Here is an 18,366-nt window from a genome sequence, read left to right as displayed (position 1 = left end):
CACCTTTGATTTGCCTTTCAGTACTTCAGAAAAAGTGAGCTTACTCGTCTGCACACGATTCTGCTTGTTGACAGTACTTTTATTACCAATGGGTGGATTAGTTGATGTACTGGGCAAATTTGTGGTAACTTTTTGTTTCTTCAAGGCTTTGTTAAGAATGCTTTGAAGCTCCTTGGCAACAATACATCCTCTGTAGTTTGCCGGATGGCTTTCGCCACAGTTACAGCATTTTGGTTTTTCAGTGTTGGGTTTTTGGCACTCGATGGTTTTGTGCTTACCACCGCATTTAACGCACTTTGACATTTTGCCACAGAAGTTCTTTGTGTGTCCAAATGCCTGGCAATTTTTACATTGTGGAATAAGAATAAGACCTGATAGATATGAGCACTTTTTAAAATTTTCTTTAGCTTTAAGAATTTTACTTCATAAAGACGAATCAAAACAAAACAATCTATGTGCAGAAAATTTACTAAAATCTTTTGTAAGTGACATTCCGTCTATGTATGATATCTCATTTATTACATGCAACTTTCATTCATTGTTGCATTTACATGATGATGCCAAAAGGTATTTGTCCTTAGATGGAATTAGCGCTTTCAAATTTGAGAATCACCTCCAAAAAGTGAAGCGGAAGGTAAGGAAAGGGGAACAAGTTGCTTCTCAAATTTACAAAAGGCAGGTAGAAAGTAGCTTTCACTTAAAAAGACTCGATGAAAATCAAAGTGTCGTATTTGGTAAAGTAGTTAACGGGCAAATATCAAATGTTCAGGTAAATGGGTACTTCTTTTCTTTGGAGCAACCAAATAATTTCTGCCTGGTTGTGAATACAGTTATTCAAATTATAAAAATCATTAATTCCAATAATGTTCCACTTTTCACCGGTCTTGTCTTGAAAAATTTAACACCTTACTTTTGCACATATAAGTTCATGTAAATTTAACTTGTATTTTGTAGCTGGCATTCAGTACGATAGGGAAATAGAATTTACAAAAGAAAAAATAACTTCCAAGATTATATGTTTGAATGAATCTTCTGGAAGTGGATTTTATTTCACACCACTAATTAACTGATTGAAATCATGAGCTCTATAAATAATTATGGATATGAACCTAACAGCAGCCAAATAATATGTAAGTCCAAATAAAACACTTTAAATTTTCTTCATTTTTATTTAACTTTGTGTTTTTCAGATCAAAATCTAGACAGCACAGACCAACAGTCTCTTAAAAATTTAATAGCGGAGTTGACGATGGAAGTGCGGGCTTTAAAGACAGAAGTGAAATGTGTAACAAAGAATTATTTATAGAAACTATATATTAAGAAGACTGAAGGTGAAGCGTCAACCCCTTTTCTAAGAGCAGCAATCAGGCGTATTTTTTCAGACGAGTTGGCAATGTCTTTTTCGTGGAGGGGCACGGCAGATAAGCCAAGCGCGGAAAAATGTTTAGTTACAACAATAATAAAAAGTAATATTAGGCGTGTTTTATTTGACCAGCAAATTAAGCTATTAGCTTATTTTGTATGGAAGACTTAGTCAACATAATTATGTTGGCTTGTCATAAGCTACATATCATAGCTTGTTTATTGGGCTAAAGGCATTGCCAGTTAAAATGCTTTTTTCATTCACAATAGCTATGATTTTTCCCAAAAACAGTAGTTGGCATCAGCGACAACCCGTATTTTGACAGATAAAAATGTAAACAAATGGAAATGTATAAATGAAACGTATAGAAGTGCACGAAATGGAAAATTTTATAAAAGATGCGGTAAGTAAGGATTTTAAATTAAAATTAAGAGAAAATTAAATTTGTGTGTTTTCTAGTTGCTTGGTACTATGTACATAAATTCAAATGTTGAAGAGTATAACGAAATATTGACCATCCTTGCTGGCTTAGCTGCTGAATCAAGTTCGTCATCGGAGGATTCAGAACAAGAGCAGATAGAGCATCCAAAATGCTCTATTTTTGTGGACACCATTGATAGTTTTGAAGATGAGGATTTCAAATCTCACTTTCGTTTGAGCCGCACCACTTTAGATTACTTAATAGGAATGCTTTGTTTTTGTTACGATACTTTTCTGTATGAGTATTTTTTGCAGGAAGATATGAAGAAAGTGAACAAACCCGTTTTGCTACGAAGGCCAGAAAAACCAAAATTCCTGCTAAAACAATGATGTACATGTATGTATGGTATTTAAGTAACACAATTACCTACAGACAACTAGCCGTATTGTTTGATGTAACGAAGTCCACAGCATGGGCGATTGTTCGTCGGGTTGTAGCGTGGGTTATCTCAATAGGTCATGAGTTTGTTAAGTGGCCAACTGGAGATGCGTTGGAAGAAACAACTCGCAAATTTTTACAAAGGAAACAAATACCAGGTGTTATTGGTGCTATTGATTGTACCCATATAACAATTAATGCACCAATAAAATACAAACATATATATTTTGATCGAAAACGTAATTATAGTGTTATTCTACAGGCCATTGTCGATGCTAATAAAAAATTTATTGATATTTATTGTGGTGAACCCGGATCATATCATGACTCCAGAGTGCTAAAAAGGTCAGCATTTTATAGAAAAGCGGAAAGTAATATGGAAAGTTTATTTCCAAATTCTACTTTTATTCTCGGGGACTCGGCATACCCTTGCAGAAATTACCTCATACCGGTATTTAAAGATTATGGTTCGTTAACGCCTAATCAAATAAACTTTAACAAAACACATTCTTCAGCAAGAATAGTTGTTGAAAATGCATTTGGAGCACTGAAAGGACGTTTCCGAAGGCTTCTTAAATTTACGGAGCACAGAAATTTATGTGCAATTTCGAATTTAGTTGCAAGTGCATGCATTATGCACAATATATGTATTATTACTAACGACGATACAATTATTGACTATCAAATTGAAAGTGCCGAACCGGAGCCAGAAACTGCTAATGAGCTGGCGAGAGAAGCAAGTGGAGATCGTCGGAATCAGTTGCTTACAATTTTAGCACGAATAAATTAATAAATTTTAATTTTTTTAATTTTAAAATACACTTTTAGAGCAACATTTTCAATCTCAAATAATAAAATTATTTATAATTTTACGACATATACGTATGCAATTATTCAAGATTTGTATGTAAAAATGTTTATTTTATGATAAGCTTGATTATATATTCCCGTTAAATAAATAACAATATATATTCGTTGTGAAATCAAGTAGCTTTTCTAATTTTTATTCATAAAATACTGCTTTAAAATTTTTAATTTTTCTTCTTCTATTTTAATTTTTTTTGTTCAATTTCTATTAGAATTTTTTGATTTTCGGCCAAATCCTGTATTCGTTTTTCGATATTTTCGTAAAACTTCGCCTGCACTTCAGCACTTTTCCTTTTTTGTTCGATTTTTTTTCAAAATATAGTTCTTTAGCGCTTTTCCTATAACGCCGATTTGGAACAGAATTTGCTGCGTTCGGCTCCTGTGAATTCACAGCATTTGGTCTGCATATGCTACGGCTTAGTGCAGACCGGCTCTGCCTCGAAGTACTTGGCATATTGTCGAGGATTGTTTGAAAATCAGTTGAATCCTTACCTGTTTAAAAATATAAAAAAGCGAATGCAATATAAGCAATACATAATGAACATTAAATTTTAACTAACCACTAGACTCAACCAATGCCTCTTGAGGATCTGTCCCAATGTTTAAGGTGTGGTTGTTGGACACCAAGCAACTTTCGCCAAAAATTTCGTCCATCTCGCGCATATATGGTACTGTGCACGGAGGAGTGCCAGTCTGTTTTTCGTTGTCTTTCGCTGCTTTGTAGGCATTCAAAAGCGTTCGCATTTTTGAAACAAGGGCAGCCGCATTAATTGTTGTATCCTGTGGAAACAAATGTAATCAATTTTTACAAAATAACTTTAAAATATTCTTACTGTAAATCCTTGATATATCATGTCCTCCATGACGTTTTCATATGCGAACTTTTTCTTTCGCGCATGTAGGAACTCATCCTTCCTCTCGTTGTAGCATTTTAGGAATAGGAGCGTCTCGGCCTTTGTCCAAATATTTCTTTTGCTGTATTTAAACGAAATAAATAATTATTTAGTTTGTGAAAAGTTCGTTTACAAATTTAAAAATTCAAATTTACCTTTTCTCCATGTCAAACATTTCGTTGCAATAAATTGAATATCAGCTGATTGTTATTTCTCGCGTTGCCAACATAATGCATTTTTAAGCGAAAATGTGAAATAAGCTAAATGCGTTTTATTTGTCCATGGTTTAGCTATTAGCTTATGATAGTCAAATAAAACACGCCTATTATTTTATATTGTATTAATTCTTTAAACAATAACTACATTTCTTTCCTCTTTCTTTAGATATTTGCCATGAAATGTTTCAAGTGGACGAAAAAGCCGTTAGATCAACGCTACAAAAACCTTTCGTTTATGCAAACGAAAGAGTAAAAAAACGCCGTCTACCTTTGTCTGAAAATAAATGATTGTATTGAGCTGTAAGGAAAAACATGTGAATGAATTAATTTAAAATATAAATAAATTTGAATTTAAAAATAAAACAAAAAATGAATATAGATTAATAAGATGACTGAAAACTGATTGGAAAGAACAATCGAAATTTATAATAAAATGACTGTAAATTGACTAAATATTGACTGAAAATTGACTAGAAATTCATTGAGAAATGACCGGAAAAAACAATCGAAATTTATAATAAAATGACTGGAAATTGACCCTGAAAATGACTCAATCAAAATCATTCGATTTTGTTGGACCATTTTCTTCCGAGGGAACAGTCAATTTACAATGAATATTGCTATAGAAATTGACTGTTTTCTATCAATTTTTCTATTGAAAATGCGTAATTTTCCATTAAAAATTGATAGTAAATGCTGGCTGGGTAGTAATGGGTTGATGTTCTCAGCCGATTTCGCAAGAATTTGGAGCGAAGAATCTATAATTTTATTTTGAATAGTTGGTAAACCAGATTCAGCCATTATCGTTTTTATTGGCGAGGTTGGAAAGGCCCGGAGACTTCGCCGTATTGCGCAATGGTATGGTGCATTTAAAAGGTTGATACTGCTTTTGGAGCAATTGCCATAGATGGGGAGCCCATAATCTATTTTTGAAGTTAGCAAAGCTCTGACAACATTGATTAGTGTGTTCGGATGAATAAATGAATGCTTAGACGAGAGATATTTAACAATATTTAATCGTGTCATTAACGAGTTTCTGACATATTTACAGTGAGCATTAAAGTTATAATTAGAGTCAAAATTAATCCTAGTATTTTCAGCTGTGTTTTACATTCGATGTTAGTTTGGTTGTGGGTAAGTGAAATACCGTTGCAATTTTGCTTCCTACATACATGAAGGATATGTGTTTTGTCTAAGGAAAGTGAAGCACCAGACTCCAGTGACCAAGTCTCAATTCTGGCGAGTATAATAGTAAATAAGGATTGAGCTAAATTAACGTCAGAGACTTTTGTGTAGATTAAGAACATCGTCAGCATAGATCTGGTGCTCAACTCCTATGTAATTTTTTATCATCTTACTAATATCATCGAAAGCAATGATAAAAAGGAAGGCTGAAAGAGGTGAGTTGAAGAAAGAAAACCATTTATGTTAACTTTGAGTTTTCTGTTTGTGAGAAAGTTAGTAATAAAACGAATCATATTCTGGTCTATTTTCCATCTTCTAAGTTGTCGAATAATAATATGGGCTCCAATTTTGTCGAAAGCTCTGTGAAAGTCCAGAGATAGTACGGACACGTGGTTTTTGCTGGACAAAGCGTTAGTAATGAAGTAGTCTAGTTGGATTAAAGCATCTAACGTGCCTTGACCTTTTTTGTAGGCGACTTGATTCGGTGATATGAACTTGTTTCGCTGAGCATACCACATCAAGCGGTTAGCGACGATCTTTTCCAAAATTTTGCCCATACATGGAAGGAGGGAAATCGGCCTATAGTTAGCAAGATCATCGGAGGATTTGTGTGGTTTAAATATTGGTATAACACAGGACGTTTTCCAAAATTGGGGGTAGACACCAGTATTGAAAATTTTGTTATAAAGCTTTACCAATCGGAGCTTGAGACTTCTCGGCATATGTCTGATAATTGGATAAGAAATTTTATCTTGCCCTGGGGACTTACCCTTAGCGGTAGATGCAACGAACTCGAATTCAGACAGTGAAATGCTGGTTTCTATTTGTTTAGCAGAAAAAGAAAGAGGGGAGACAGGGTAGGAAGTGTCGGACAGTGTGGTGGTTTTAGAAGTTTAAAACTGTGTGCTGAATGAAATATCTGAGCTTGTTTCAGAATAGGGGTTTGCAAATAACTCGGAAATAATGGATGGATTGGTTACCAAACCTGTTGGCCCCTTTACGCATTGAATGGTTAGATTTCTAGGCACTCCTGAAAGTTTTTTTAAAGCGTTCCATCTTAACTTAGGACTAGACGAAGGATTTATTTTGCTTGTGAAATCCTGAAAACATTTACGCTTGGCCTGTTTCGCGGAACGACGAAAAAGAGCATTGGCTTTCCTGAAAGATATTAAGTTGACTAGTGATCGAGCGCGTTTGTATTCCTACCAAGCTGCCTGTTTTTTTGCCCGCAATTCAGCGATTTCTTTATTCCACCAAGGAACACTCTTTGAACTTGCTGTTGGCTTTGTATGAGGAATGCTAACATTCGCTGCTGAACGGATAATTTTTGTTAACCTCGCACTTTCTTGGTTAGGGTTGTCAGATATTGTGGTATTATTGCCATTTATCTCGCAATGTGTCTGAAACTTCTCCCAATCAGCGTAATCAGCTTTGAATACCTTATTTATTTTGTGGTTTTTAGTTGTTGAACCTAGATGCAATTTTAGTACAATGGGGAAGTGATCGCTTCCATGCAGGTGATCGAGTATACTCCATTCGCACTCTGTGGCAAGTGTGTCTGTGCACATTGTAAGATCTACTTGGGAAAAATTGGAGTGAGTGGAAAAGTGTGTCGGGGATCCGTTATTCAAACATATTAAGTTAGAGGAAAGTAAAGCGTCTTCAATACATTTGACCCTCTTGTTGGCTATTGGAGAGCCCCATAGTAGACTCCATGCATTAAAATCACCAGCGAAAATTAAAGGAGTAGAAGCTTGGTTGATTAATTGCAGGATGTCTGTACTTGTAAATTGTTCGTCTGGTGCAATATAAGTGCCGATTATGGTGATTTTTTTAACTAAGATAATTTCAATCGACATAGCCAGCAAGTTGGATTGAATGGCATTAATTTTGTGTGGAATATCTCTTCTTATGTGAATCGCAATGCCTCTTTTGCCTGTGCTAATATGTGGAAGATTGTGAAACATGCCAATGTACTGCTTAGGCGTAAAAGCCGACAAGTTGAAAGAGATGTGAGTTTCATTTAAGAGTATAATAGCTGGGGCATGATCTTGTATTAATAATTGAAGCTCATTGTAATTATTAGTGTAGCCGTTTAAATTCCATTGCAATATTGGAATCATAAGATCTATGTAGGAAAAAAAGAAAAAGGAAACAGAAGAGAGCTAGAATATCAACTCGTATGAGCAGTCAGTTGAAGCTGAGTGTCACCAATTGAGTACTAGTTCAAAAGAGAGTAAAAGCTAAGCGTATTTATTCAGAGTCAATTTCTATTTGTTCAGTATGTTCAGTAGAGTATTGATTATTGTTGGAAATGCTTTTTGTTGGAAAGGATTTTCGTGATTAAGTGGATTAGATTGCACAGTATTGTTGGTAGTAGTGTTGTTGAAGTCAGTATATTTATTAAACGAGTTTAAGGAGTTGTTTAAGTTAGAAATGAAAGAGGCTGTTGTTGGACTGAAAAGTTTGGGATTTAAGAAAGAGTCTTGTTGGGTACAGTTGTCGCTGATATTTTAAGCTGAATGTGAGACGTTGTTGTAGTCTGAACTGATCGATGCAGGCTTGTTGTTGGAAATATGCTTATGGTTGGCGTTAGGTGAGTGATTTTTGCTAGTTAAAGAGTTTATTGATGAGTTGGGTGCAGAGGTGACCTCTGCGTTTTGTTTTGATGAACTAGGCAAGTCATTGTCGGCAGTTCTATGAGAATTTTTAGATTTTGTGGAATTGTTGATGGCTGAAATTTTTGTTGGTGTGGTGGTTACAGAGGAGGGAGAGGTATCCTTTTGTAGGTTGAAGCACATGTGCAATTCTAGCAGTGAGGGAAGGGAGGGAAGTATTTTCTCTATACTTTTTGAGGGCTTCGTGCATACTGCACTTTTCTAGTGTCTTTATTTTTAAAATTTCTTTAGTTTGCATATACTTTGGACACGTATAATCAGAAGAGCGATGCTCGCCAGAACAATTCGCACACATAACTCGGATGCAGTCATTATCGTGTGGAGAAGGAAAATTGCAAATTTCGCATGTTGGGGAACCTTTGCAATGTTTTTGTGTATGACCCAATTTCTGGCATGACCTGCAGCGCATTGGATTAGGCACGTACGGTCGCACAGAGGTCATCCTCCATGCGATGTTTATTTTGTTTGGAAGGGAATAACTGTTGAATGATATTAGCATAACACCAGTAGGCTTTATAACACCTTCAACTTTGCGAGTGAACTTATAAACCGCCGAAACTTCGTAAGAACTCAGTCCTTCTATTATTTCGCTTTCAGGTACATCGTTTAAAAACGGTGCATAAATGGTGCCTTTGTTACAATTAAGATGTTGATGATAGCTAGCGCTAACAGCGCCAATGTTGAAAAAACATTTCGTTTTTATAAACTTTTCTGCTACTTGCTTATTTTTCACTAGCAGTAATAGGCTGCCGTCGCGTAATTCACTAATTTTGATTATATCTTTGCTCACGGTAAGTAAGGCATTGAAAACACGTAAACAAGAAACTTTCGAAAGGGGTGTAGTATTCTCATCGGATTTAATCACAATATACTTTGGGTCATTACTTTTTATTGACGGTAAGTCCGGAAAAGCATCTTGCAGTTTTTGATACGATCTTTTACGTTTTGTTATTAATCGCGTTACTTAAGTAAGCAGACCGGGGTGCAAAAAAAATATTTGTGTGGAAAACATATTTGTGTGGAGACATATCCGAACGTATCCTTTGGCGTAGGTGAATGAATGTGAGTGATAGCACGCGGCGGAACGTCACGAAGTGTGGCCGCAAGCCGATTTTCACCTTGCGCTGAGGCGCGACGCCTTTTCGCTCGTATCTCGGGAACGGTTCGTCCTACGGCCATGATCACACATACCATTTCGGTAGCAAATGACGTGACAAACAACTTTTGTTTTATACATTTTGCCATGAGATGCGTATTTCAGGCGCTAGGTAGACAATTTCACGATTTTAGGCGAATTTCCGAAATTTCAAGGCCGGAGTTGGGGTTGAAGATGCAAACTGATCTCAAAACAAAAAGTTGCATTGTTATCAGGAAGTACTAAGACAACTTTTCCGCACTATTAGAAATCCAGAATCGAAAAAAGTCCGGAATCGACCCACCCTAGTGTACATGTCCTAGCAAGCTCATCAGACCTACAATTTACTGCAATGCCGCTATGATCAGGCACCCAAACCAGTCAAATCATGAAATAACCCGATGCCAGATATAAGCAGTCTGGACATCCTCTTACTAGTTTTAAGTACACAGTCAGCGAACTCTTATCTAACATCGCTATCCTGTTATCGGAGTAAGTAACCACTTTGACGATCCTAAATCCTAAAACAGGATCTGTCGGAGGGTTGCCCGCAGTGTACTCCTCCACCAAATCTCTTTGCAAACCTTGATCCATCAATAAAAAATCTCTCCGCCTCTTTCCTTCAGCAAGTATCTCCCATGCCACCCTCAAAGTTAAATGAACAGAGAAGAGGCAGCCAGGGCTAGGTACAGCGACATCGAAATTTAAGAATTCTGGGATGAAATAAAGGTGTGCGAGAATTCTAGAGTATCTGAAACAATCGATAACTTGTCGTTTTTGAAAAATGGCATTTCCGCTCTTTCTTTAAATTTGTCAAAGAATTAAATCCACAGACCGAATTTATAAAAACCGATTGAAACCTGCTTAACGCATACTAATGTCACACATAAGCAAAAAATATAGCAATCTTTGTCAAGTGTGAGTGTATGTGTATTTATATATGTATATTCGCATTTCGTTCGGCGAGGCGTATGAGTGACGTTTTTTAATTCCGAGTTATCTTCACGTTTGAGAAATCTTTGAAACTCGTACGAGATGATTTATAGAAGTATAGTACACATATACATATTCGTTTATATAAACGATGCTAGATGTAAATGAGTTCTAAAAAAATTAAATTGTTTTTTTTTTTATGTAATTAAATGTTGAAGAAATTCTAACGGCTCTTAAGAAATTTAGAAAACCGGCTTGTCAGTTCATTTTTCCGCTGATATAAACAGTTAAGTCATTAGTAATTAGTATAGCTTATTTCCGCATCAAAGAGAGGAACAGAATTTAGAAAATCATTCGTCGTTAACACAAAACAAAAAGTATTATATAACCTGTATAACAATAACAATGATTAGTCAGCACATTTTAGTTTAGAGATAAGAAGACCAGAGGGCAGGCATAATATTTATTAATAATTTGTTGTTGGCGGTCATGCTTATTGCTCAGCAGCCATGAATTTTAGTGTGCAATGGTCTTAAACTTTTCTGCTCTTTCTCTACCGTCTACTGTCTTTTTAGTCACAGGCTGTTGGCTACTGAAGTTAACGTTAAAAGTACAGATGCATAAATGTCAATATTAGAGGGGATCAAAAAATATACCCTAAAACAAAACAAAAATAATTGTTATTACTACAAAATATGATTTATTTACTTAAAGAAGTTAACAATGTAGTTTTTTCTTATCACTGATATTCCAAGGAATGTAGTACATTTTTCCAAAAAATATATCTTTTCTATCTTCCTGAGTGGCATCATATTAAAAAACCTATTTAGATAAATTCTGGAATTTTTAAGAGTGTCGCCAACTGTTGCATTCCTGAAATTCGAAAACATTGATCAAATATACCAACCAACCAAAATATACCAAAATAAAATATTGATAATATATTGAAAAAATATTGGCATCAAAATAAAAAAGATATCTATTGAAGATGAGATGGGATGGGTTTCCTTTTTCCTTCACACAATATCTCCTAAGCAATTATAATAGTTATATCATATGTATAACATGTAATGTACATTTTTCTTGCATATCACTTGCTTTTAAAAGATTTAGATATTTCGTTTTAATCTTACTATACAGAAATCGAAAACCACCACCCCCACTTCCGATATAACACAATTTTATATTCAATTGAATTCTTTCACTTTCCAGTACACAAACCGAGAAGTAATTAATATAACGAGATAAAATTTTTCACTAAAAATTCTTTTAAATTATGTCATCTTACGACCAAAAATTATCCAAATCCAGGATAAACTGATAAGTCCCCTACGTACCGAATAGGTGGACCCCAGTATCTATAGTTGACTTTTGACCGAAAATATTGGTCAATGGGTGAGATATACAATTGAAATTCAGACAGAATCCTTTCCCTTTTGAACTTCTAGGTGACTTTATGCTTCATATATTGTCCAATAATTGAGTTACTCAATGAAAATTACAGAGTGTTTTTTACTCATAACAGTGTATCTTTGTGCCTAAAATGGATACAACTGAGCGAAAACTTGACCTAGCCCTAATATAAGCATTACCAGGATTTTCGAACAACTGACTGTGCTACATATGCTTAGTGATTATATGAGACACTTTAATGAAAACTATTGAATTTATTTTAGTTTTCGGCATGTGTTACCGTAAATATTCGTCATGTATGAGATATATAGAGTATATTTATGTACAAAATTGTTTAAATGTTCGATTGTACCCGAACTGATCCGTTTATTACTTTTCTCCCACAAATGTCCTTTACCACTGGGATCGTCTTTGCGAAATTACTCTTCTATATTTAGATTTAGTGCCATTTTATATGTTCGCGATTAATGGTGGTTTGTGGTCGTGACAATGGTTCGATTATAGCCATCTACGACTTCGCCTCGGTCTGACTCGTAAGTTGCAATGAAAGTGAAATGTAAGCTAAAACTTAATCGTTCGACTTTGGCTGAATTTATTATGCTAATGTGCGATTAACTATATAATTGTGTATCGTTTACGGTGGATTTGTGATTGCTCTTTTTTCACTTTTCATTGTGTTTGGGTTTGGATGTTGTTATTTTGGGAAGCTAGAATCTTAGGTAGATTTCATGACATAAGTTGAAGTTCAATTACCCAATATATGTCCTATAGAGAAAGTATACTACTAAACTAAAACTATTACTAAAATGAAATAATTACAATAATTTTACTTAATTTTTCGGTGTTAAGCAACTCTATCTAGAATCGGGAATGCTCTTACTGATAACAACAACACACTTATATGTAACGTGCATTGCCATACCCAAACCCACAAAAAACTCAAAGCGTAACAAATCGAATAGCTTTGAGTATGCGAACGAAACTTCTGGTTTTTAAACATTTATAAATGGTCTATCTAAAGATTCACAGGGCAAAACAATAAACTCCAAAAATAACATAACTTTTCGAGAAATGAAATAATATAATGAACAAGTAAGGAAGGGCTAAGTTCGGGTGCCACCGAACATTTTATACTCTCGCATGGTAAAGTGATAATCGAGATTTCATTATACGTCATTTACATATTTTTCAAATACCGTATTTTTGTAAAGTTTTATTCCGCTATCATCATTGGTTCCTAATGTATATATTATACAGAGAAGGCATCAGATGGAATTCAAAATAGCTTTATATTGGAAGAAGGCGTGGTTGTGAACCGATTTCACCCATATTTCGTACATGTCATCAGGGTGTTAAGAAAATATTATATACTGAATTTCATTGAAATCGGTCTAGTAGCTCCTGAGATATGGTTCTTGGTCCATAAGTGGGCGGCGCCACGCCCATTTTCAATTTTTTAAAAAAAGGCTGGGTGCAGCTTCCTTCTGCCACTTCTTTCGTAAAATTTAGTGTTTCTGACGTTTTTTGTTAGTCGGTTAACGCACTTTTAGTGATTTTGAACATAACCTTTGTATGGGAAGTGGGCGTGGTTATTATCCGATTTCTTCCATTTTTGAACTGTATATAGAAATACCTGAAGAAAACGACTCTGTAGACTTTGGTTGACATAGCTATAGTAGTTTCCGAGATATGTACAAAAAACTTAGTAGGGGGCGGGGCCACGCCCACTTTTCCAAAACAATTACGTCCAAATATGCCCCTCCTTAATGCGATCCTTTGTGCCAAATTTCACTTTAATATCTTTATTTATGGCTTAGTTATGACAGTTTATATGTTTTCGGTTTCCGCCATTTTGTGGGCGTGGCAGTGGGCCGATTTTGCCCATCTTCGAACTTAACCTTCTTATGGAGCCAAGGAATACGTGTACCAAGTTTCATCATGATATCTCAATTTTTACTCAAGTTACAGCTTGCACGGACGGACGGACAGACGGACGGACAGACAGACATCCGGATTTCGACTCTACTCGTCGCCCTGATCACTTTGGTATATATAACCCTATATCTGACTCTTTTAGTTTTAGGACTTACAAACAACCGTTATGTGAACAAAACTATAATACTCTCGTTAGCAACATTGTTGCGAGAGTATAAAAATACCGTTTTTTGTTATCAATAACTGTTAAACATTTTTCCTTATGCGCACTGTGCTGGAAAAGTAATTGAAATTCTAGACACTCAATGAAGTAAAGTTGAAAAGTAAAAAATCGCTTCAATTCATCGCTATATTATGACCATCGCCCTTCAATACAAAACCTTTATCGCACAATGGCTAAAGTATGTTCACAAACATTTCACACACAAACACTAACATAAGCAGTGATTTCGCAAAAGACAAATATTTAAGCTTATGTGGTTGTTTTTGCACTTAATGGTTTTAAACTATGCGACTTCCTAAACGAGTTACGCATAAAAAGTGAATTATATAAACTGTATATGACATAAAATGATAGAATCAGAAAGATGTTTACGCAGGCTTACAAATATACATGACATAAGTAGACGATCAGGAAACTGGCGGTAAAAAGCAGAAGGCGAGAGTTGGCATGCCGTTGTTGCAAGGTTTTAAATATTTGATGTCCCTTATAAGCTTCGAAATACGCCATGTCGAGCGAGTGTTGTTGCTGGATTGCAGGTTTGGCTTAAAATACTAGGTATAGCAGATTACATTTTCGCAAAAGCGTTCCAACCAACAACAAATAAAAAAAGAGATTTTTGAAAGTTTATGGGATATTAATGGAATATAATCTTCATATGTATAAGTTGTCTGTGTTGTCGCTTTTATACTCTTGCAACCTGTTGCTACAGAGTATTAAAGTTTTGTCCATCTAACGGTTGTATGTGGGATATAGATCGGTGGCAACTCCGCCAAAAGAGACGGTAGGACAAAGAGAACAAAAGCTAAAGTCAGTCGTTAAACTGGTGTCATCGGCGGAAGGTGTTTCTTCGGTATTTCTGATCTAATGTTTTCGGTATTTTGTGAAGTTAAGTGTAATCCGAACGTTACTTTAATATAATCATTTTCAATGTCATTGCGAGCTGCAATTTTATAAAAACTATAATTAAAACTTTATTGGAACCTTTATTGGAACTGTAATTGAAACTGTAATCAAAAACTATAATTAACAAACTGTAATTTGAATTAAAGTTAAGCAATAAGGTGTAATTTTGGAACTGTGTGAAGTATTGTTTATTTCAATTGGAAGCGTGTTGTGGTGACAAAATCCCACATGTATGTATCAAGTAAAACTAATCGAGATAGATAGATGGTTATGTATAAAAAATTAGCAGGATGACGAGATGAGTTGAAATATGGGTGAATGCCTGTCTGTCACCCCGCCCTATAATTAGTTTAATATACATATACCTTAAACCACTAAAACGACAATAACTATAATTTGTCTAATACCGGAAGTCCTGAGCTGCTTGAGCCATATATTAAAGAATCGTTTCTGGCCTCTCCCAAATGAATGACGATCAGATAACCTTCCTCGCTTACGTGAACTTCTACACATGACTCCATCAGAGTATTCGAGCTGTAGAACTGAATAGAGAAGTTGCCAACTTCTATATCATTGGCTTCAACAAACGCGCCTTAGTTCTGCAAATACGTCTGGTAGTGAACGAGGGCAAGACGAAATATCTCTTGTCATCAAACAAACAGTCGTCGCACTCGCGATTAGGCACCCACGTCAATGCTGAAAGTCATCACTTTGAAGTCGTAAATAATTTCGTCTATCTTGGAGCCAGCATCAACACAAACAACAACGTCAACCTGGGAATCCAACGCAGGATAACTCTTGCCAACAGGTGCTATTTCGGACTGAGTAGGCAATAGAGAAGTAAAGTCCTCTCTCGACGAACAAATACAAAACTCCATAAGTCACTCATTATTCCTGTCCTGCTATATGGTGCAGAGGAATGGACGATGACAACATCTGATGAGTTTTCGAGAGAAAGGTTCTGCGAAAGATTTATGGTTCTCTGCTCATTGGCCACGGTGAATACCGCAGTCGATGGAACGATAAGTTGTTTGAGATATACGACGCTGACTTACCACGCCTATCGTCCAATAAGCCCTCTCATACCAGCTCAGGTTTGATACTTAATGTCTCTGACGTAATTACATCCTTTAGGAGTTTTTGACAGTACCGTTAGATGGGGAGTGAGCGGGGATATCCTCTGGTTTCATTCAACTCCACACTGTTGGTGGAAGTTCTTATATTTGCACTCAGCAAATTACGTTGTTTACGCTTAAGTAGTTTAGAAGATATGTACACTAAACTTATTAGAGGGATGGGCCATGCCCAATTTTTCAAAGTTTTTTGCCCACAGGTGGTCCTGTGAACTCCTGTATTCAATTAGAGTTTTATATCTTAATTTAGAGCTTAGTTTTGGTATGCTATAAGTTTTCGGTTCTTAGGCGTGGCAGTGGTCCCATTACGCCCATGTAAGAACTTATAATTTTTTTTTACAAAGAAACTCACATACCGAGTTTCATCAAGATATCTAAATTTTTACAACTTGCACGGACGGGCGGACGGACAGACAGACTTAACACAATTAGTTGTTTCCGTTAATAAAGTCGTTAGAAGAAACAACAATAAGCAAAAGGCACAAATGTAGCGTATCAGTAGAAGACAATTAAAATGGAATGCGACAACAATTACAAGAAAACATAATATCAATAAAACCGCGCTCGACATAAATAGGTGGAACAAAAGTCCTTTAACTAAAGTGAGCCACATTTAGTCACTCCATTTCAAATAATCAACACTTTCGCCACTTATTTTAAATTAGAATCTAATGCAATTTTTGCTTTTCATAAACCACATGCTTCTCTGTTACTTTAACATTGTTTAATTTCTTTCTCTCACTCTCTCATAAATAAATTTTAACTCTGGGTTGACCTGAACTAAATTGTTATGCAAATGTTGCACAGTACATTTGTTTTTGTGGCTTTGTTTGTTGTGTCTTAATAACTGGTGAACTCACCTTTAGTTCCGAACTCACTTGTGATTCTAGACAGGACAACGAACAGAACGGGCTTTCTGGATTTTCAAATTCACAATGCTATTTTATTTCTCACTTTTGTTATAAAAAAAAGATATCGCACAGCACAGGTTTTCGGAATTCTATTTTATTTAATTTACAAACGTTCTCAAATATTTCCAAATGTTTAAAATTGGTCGAATATTCCAATCGGCGGCGGAATCGACAAACGATGATGTACGTGGGAGGAAAAGAAAAGAAAAGCGATGCTGCGAAAAGCGTATGCGCAAAACGACTCGTACGGGAGCAAAAAGCGAAGTGTCTGCCGCTGGAGTTGTCCGTCCCTTTTTTTGCGCAAACTGTTGTGTTCTAGTTGGAAGTGTGGTGTCATGCTTGAGTGTATTGGTGTGATGTGGAAGGTGAGTGGTGAAATGTGGTGTCGCTGTGTTTCATGATAGGGTAGGCCGAGAGTCATTTAGACATCCCGGCCCCCCTAGGCAAATTATTAGCCTAGTAGCCTTTGCAATTGCTGCAAGGTGGCCACCACGTTACTAAGCCCAGTGGGTTGGCGAGACCGCGGCCTTGGTTGACGCCGCCGCGTAGAGGTATTGGGTTGTTGGCGCCGATTACGGGTTCGGGATTCTGGTGGTGGCTCAGCTCTTCGTGGTCGTGCAGCACGGTTCGCCTGCGGTCGCCGGGTTGTAGCACGACTGGAGGGGGCAAGTAATTGTCTGCCGTCCCGATGAAGGAGAGTGTGATGCGGCCGCATGCATATTTGGCACGTATACCCGGATGTACACTCCGATGTAGAGTGGGTAGGTGCCAGACAATTTAGGCACTGGCCATGTGCCTGGACAATCTGCTGGCGGAGCGGAGGCAGCATCCTCTTAAAAATGCCGCAGTGCGGCAACCTGGCTGGCACTGGCGTCAGCGTTGCGCGTGTTGCACTTCGGGCAACGGTTGGTTGCGTTGTGGCCGTGGGATTTCGAGGAGCTGGTGTAGGCCCCGTTCGTGGCACGTGGATGGTCGACCGAACGGCTGGCGTTGGTGCTGGCGGCATATCGACATCCATTTGATCTGTCAAAGATATTTACGTTATATGTTTGTGGTATACGGATATGATAGGTGGTGCTACGTTAGGTGGCACTGGTGGGTAGTCATGTGGACCACCCATTTATTACTACTTTTGCGGTTTTCATTAAGATAGGATTTGTAGTTTGTTTTGCGGGTTATATCGATTTATCGTTTATTGTTTACGGTTTACGTGTCGGTTTTATCGGCTGTGGGAAAAAAGCGGCCGAGTTAGTGTTCCGTTTTGCATATGGAGATCAACTACGCGAATATGACCGTCGAAACCGTGGTAAAGCTTCTCTATGCGGCCAAGCCGCCATTCAGTGGGGGGGAGACAATCGTCATGAATTAAGACACAATCTCCAAGCTTAGGCGCGTTTTCTGGTGTTTTCCACCGGTACCTTCTGTGGAGGTCCTTTAAATAATCTTCTTTCCATCGAAGACAGAAATCGTGATGGAGAATTTTAATTCGTTCCCATCTGTTTAATAAGGAAAGCGACTCCACGCCTGGCTCAGGTGTGGCCAGAATGGGCGCTCCTTTAAGAAAATGCCCTGGTGTGAGGGCTGTAAAGTCTGATGGATCTTGCGAGAGGGCTGCGAGAGGCCGTGAGTTGAGAACGGCTTCAATTCTAGTTAACAAGGTCGTGAATTCTTCATAATTGAATTTATAAGTGCCAGCTAGCTTTTTGAAATGTGATTT

General features: G+C 36.8%; 1 protein-coding gene across 1 annotated transcript; it reads left to right on the top strand.

The window, feature by feature from the left end:
- The first annotated feature begins 1,718 nt into the window (after window positions 1-1,718).
- LOC126755727 (uncharacterized) lies at window positions 1,719-3,012 on the top strand. The gene is made up of 3 exons (XM_050468472.1): window positions 1,719-1,766; window positions 1,823-2,015; window positions 2,099-3,012. Exons 1-3 carry the CDS (start codon window positions 1,719-1,721, stop codon window positions 3,010-3,012), a joined length of 1,155 nt encoding a protein of 384 aa, XP_050324429.1.
- The last annotated feature ends 15,354 nt before the right edge of the window (window positions 3,013-18,366 follow it).

The sequence above is a fragment of the Bactrocera neohumeralis genome, chromosome 4, assembly GCF_024586455.1.
Source record: "Bactrocera neohumeralis isolate Rockhampton chromosome 4, APGP_CSIRO_Bneo_wtdbg2-racon-allhic-juicebox.fasta_v2, whole genome shotgun sequence".
Lineage (NCBI taxonomy): Eukaryota > Metazoa > Arthropoda > Insecta > Diptera > Tephritidae > Bactrocera > Bactrocera neohumeralis.
This window is presented reverse-complemented; position numbering and strand designations above follow the sequence as displayed.

Excerpts from the sequence above, each read along its gene's own strand:
- LOC126755727 (XM_050468472.1), top strand. The coding sequence starts at position 1,719 with ATGAAACGTATAGAAGTGCACGAAATGGAAAATTTTATAAAAGATGCG. Across the intron at positions 1,767-1,822 it reads AAAATTTTATAAAAGATGCG|TTGCTTGGTACTATGTACAT; the intron begins GTAAGTAAGGAT and ends TGTGTTTTCTAG. Across the intron at positions 2,016-2,098 it reads GGATTTCAAATCTCACTTTC|GAAGATATGAAGAAAGTGAA; the intron begins GTTTGAGCCGCA and ends TATTTTTTGCAG.